This window comes from Pteropus vampyrus, unplaced genomic scaffold (assembly GCF_000151845.1).
Source record: "Pteropus vampyrus isolate Shadow unplaced genomic scaffold, Pvam_2.0 Scaffold178, whole genome shotgun sequence".
Lineage (NCBI taxonomy): Eukaryota > Metazoa > Chordata > Mammalia > Chiroptera > Pteropodidae > Pteropus > Pteropus vampyrus.
The window spans coordinates 372,887-376,182 of NW_011888959.1; the positions used below are offsets into that span (position 1 = coordinate 372,887).

The 3,296-nt window shown below is 65.1% G+C and overlaps 1 protein-coding gene across 1 annotated transcript; it reads left to right on the forward strand.

The window, feature by feature from the left end:
- Positions 1–2: 2 nt before the first annotated feature.
- Positions 3–610, forward strand: ANKRD9 (ankyrin repeat domain 9; the record flags this gene model as incomplete). The annotated part of the gene is made up of 1 exon (XM_011370956.2): positions 3–610. A coding segment is annotated over one exon (513 nt), but the record flags the coding sequence as incomplete, so codon positions are not given.
- Between the last annotated feature and the right edge of the window lie 2,686 nt (positions 611–3,296).

A 3,296-nucleotide genomic window follows, 5' to 3' on the forward strand; every position in this document is an offset into this window, starting at 1 on the left:
CGCGCCTGCTCGACCGGCGCGGCTGCAGCCGCGTGGAGGGTGGCGGCACGTCACTGCACGTGGCCTGCGAGCTGGCGCGCCCCGAGTGCCTCTTTCTGCTGCTCGGCCACGGCGCCTCGCCCGGCTTGCGTGACGGCGGAGGCCTCACGCCACTCGAGTTGCTGCTCCGCCAGTTGGGCGGTGACTCCGGGGCCACCCCTGCCTCCGCGACGCCTGCCGCACCCGGGGAATCCCGCCAGCGCCGCTTGCTGCTGCTAGACCTGCTGGCACTGTACACGCCCGCGGGCGCCACCCACTCAGCCCGCCGTGAGCTGCTCGGTGACCGGCCGCGCTGGCAGCGGCTGCTGGGCGAGGACAAGTTCCAGTGGCTGGCAGGCCTGGCGCCGCCCTCACTCTTTGCGCGCGCCATGCAGGTGCTGGTCACCGCCATCTCGCCCAGCCGGTTCCCCGAGGCCCTGGACGAGCTGCCGCTGCCGCCCTTCCTGCAGCCACTGGACCTCACCGGCAAGGGCTAGTCCACGTGCACCCCGGGCACTGGATTTTTGGAGAATACTATTTTTCAGAGCGTTGTATCCAGCACTTTACATATATTGACCTCTGTACAGCAGAATCTCTGCCTCGTTTGTCGCATGCGTGGCACTCTGGGCCAAGGTGGTCAGGTGGGGGCCCCGCCTCCCTGCGCAGAGCGGGTTTGAGGGTTATGTGGGTCCCGGGAGCCAAGCCATGACCTCGGTTAACTGTCCAGCCCCTGAGGAAGGTGAGGGCCAGCGTCCCACCTTGATCTCGAGCCTTTGGGAAGGTATCACAGAGAGGTGACAGCTGAGCTGAGCAGAAGGAGCTGGGCAGGCCCAGGGGGTGTGGACTGGCAGCATGTGCAAAGGCGTGGGGCCCGAGAGCAGGCCCTGAGAGCTGCTGGGAGCAGCCGTCCGCCCAGTTAGCACTTGTCAACCCCCGCCTGGCCTCGTCCCTGTCACCCTCTTTGCTATTTCCCCAGGGATAGGCAGCCAGCCCTGGGGGCTCCTGGCCCCAGCTCCACCCCCTCCTCAGGCGGGTTAGATGTGTTTTTCCCCCAGACCCGACCTCATGGGCCCTGGGTGTGGGTCCCCTGGCCCAGCCCACAGTGGGTGTTAGGTGGTGTCCATCGGTGGCAGGGTGACTGCATCACCCTGTGGGGAAGCCCTGTTGCCCAGACAGTAGAGCTGGTCTCTGCAGCAGGTTCTGAGACTTGCTAGCAGACACACGATCTTTGAGGGTAGAGGGACCCTGGCTGAAAAGCTGGGTCTGTGCCCGGAGGAGCCTTGGGACCGGGGAGAACAGCCAGGCCGCACTGCCCAGGAATTCTGTTGGGCCGTGAAATTCAACCCGTGCCGGCGTGGGCTGGAGGACCACGATGTCCTGCCAGGAGCAGAGGGCTGAAGGTCTGCCCGATGAGTGACCAGCCTGGCTGGGGCACCAGCTGCCCACCCTGCCCCCAGTGTCCCTGAAGGGAGCATGCCTAAGGGACAGAGAAGCTTTGGGTGGTGCTGGTGAAGCCCAGGGTGGTGGGCCACAGGAGGGAGGGTATGGAGGGGCCTGGGTAGCAGGTAGGTCTTGCCCGGGGGCCTGGTTCTGGCCTGCACCTGCCACCCACTCTCAGGGTGACCTGGGACAAAGCCCTGCTCTGGGCTCCAGTGTTTTCAAGAGATTTTGGTCCGTCTCCAAGCTCCCTACCTGCTCTGAAAAGGACATGACCGCTGTTCCTGGGAAGTGTGTGGGTGGGCGCACAGCCCTGCAGGAAAGGCGGGGACGGGTGGACAGCTCTGTGGCTGGTCCTAGATTCCAAGTGGGAGTGACGGCTCCTCCCTCTGCCGTGTGCCTTGGGCCAGTTAAATAGCTTCTTGAACCTTGACGCTCTGGGGTCTACATACTGGACACTACATCTCCCAGCTCAGAATTTGGGGCATCAGGAGCCCCTGGGTCCTCTAAGGTCCCAGGTCCTCAAACAGAGATGCCATTGTGGGGGCGGGTGCATTTCCTTTGGAGATGAAAAGAGGGGACCAGAGCGCCCAGAGCAGCAGGTCATCGTGGCCCTTAGGGGGCGGGTCTGGGGAGGTGTTGGCAAACCTGGTGCCCTGATGCCCGAGCACCTGGCGGGGACCTGGGCCTGCAGACTTCCCCTCGTGTCTCCCCAGACCCAGCTCTGGCCTCTGTGGACCCAGGTTCCACTTCCTGACTAGACCTCCAGCTGCCCTTTTGGTGACCACCTCCTTAGAGCCCTGGGGGCTGGGGCTGGGGTGATGCGGGGGTGAGGGGCCACCCTGCCTCAGGGCTCCAAGCCTGGCAGGGGGTTTCCACACCCATTGTCAGGCAGGCCAGGGGCGGCCCCTGGGCTAGTTCCAGCAGGAGTCATGGGCACCACAGCAGGGGTATCATGGGAAGGCCCAAGAGGGGTGGGCTGGTTTGGGGTGACTATTGGGCTGCACCATCATTTGCTAGGTGATGCTAGGGCCCATCGGAGGACCCCGTGGAGGAGTGGGAGGGCAGCCAGGGCAGTAGCCCCCAATGTCTTTGCCGTGGGTGGGACGGGTGGGGGAGGGGAGGGGAGGGGAGCTTATTGTGCTTGGAGCCGCAGGGAAGGCCGAGGAAGCCGAGGCCAGGCCAGTGTCGCACAGCCCTGTGGCAGCCAAGGGGCCCGATTCTGGGCACAGGTCCCAGTCTCACTGGGGACTGACACCTGGCCCAGGGGGCCCCAAGCGGCGGTGAGAGCAGAGGACCTGGAGCAGCAGTGCGGGGTGAAGTTATCTGTTGGCCGCTGCTGGCCCAGGAGAGCAGGCCCCAGCACCGGGCTTATCAGTCTCCTGGGCCCTCCAGCCCCACGGGCAGCAAGCGTGGCAGGGCCAGTCTGTCACTGTTAGCACCCTGGAGATGAGCGTGGGGGACCGGGGTGGGAGACCCAGCTCTTGGCCATCGGCGGGCGGCCTTGATGGCTCCTCAAAGGCGGCCGCCCCTCCCACAAGGCCCACTTTTCTCCGTGAGGTGTGTTGGCTCGTCTCTTCCACCACTCTAAGGAAAACCTGTCTGCGGCCAGAGCGACACCCCGCTCCTCCAGGGACCCAGCGAACCCCAACCCGTTACGGCTCGGGGGCCAGAACCTGCACCCCAGACACCTGTTTGGTATTGAGAACCTGTGACCAGAGCAAAGAACACCATAGGACACTGCAGCGCATGCTGCTGGAGCGGCCTAGGGGAGGTGGCCAGGAGGGCAGGGAGCAAGGACCCGCCCGGCCCTCCTCCGACCCTGCCCACGTGACCCTGTG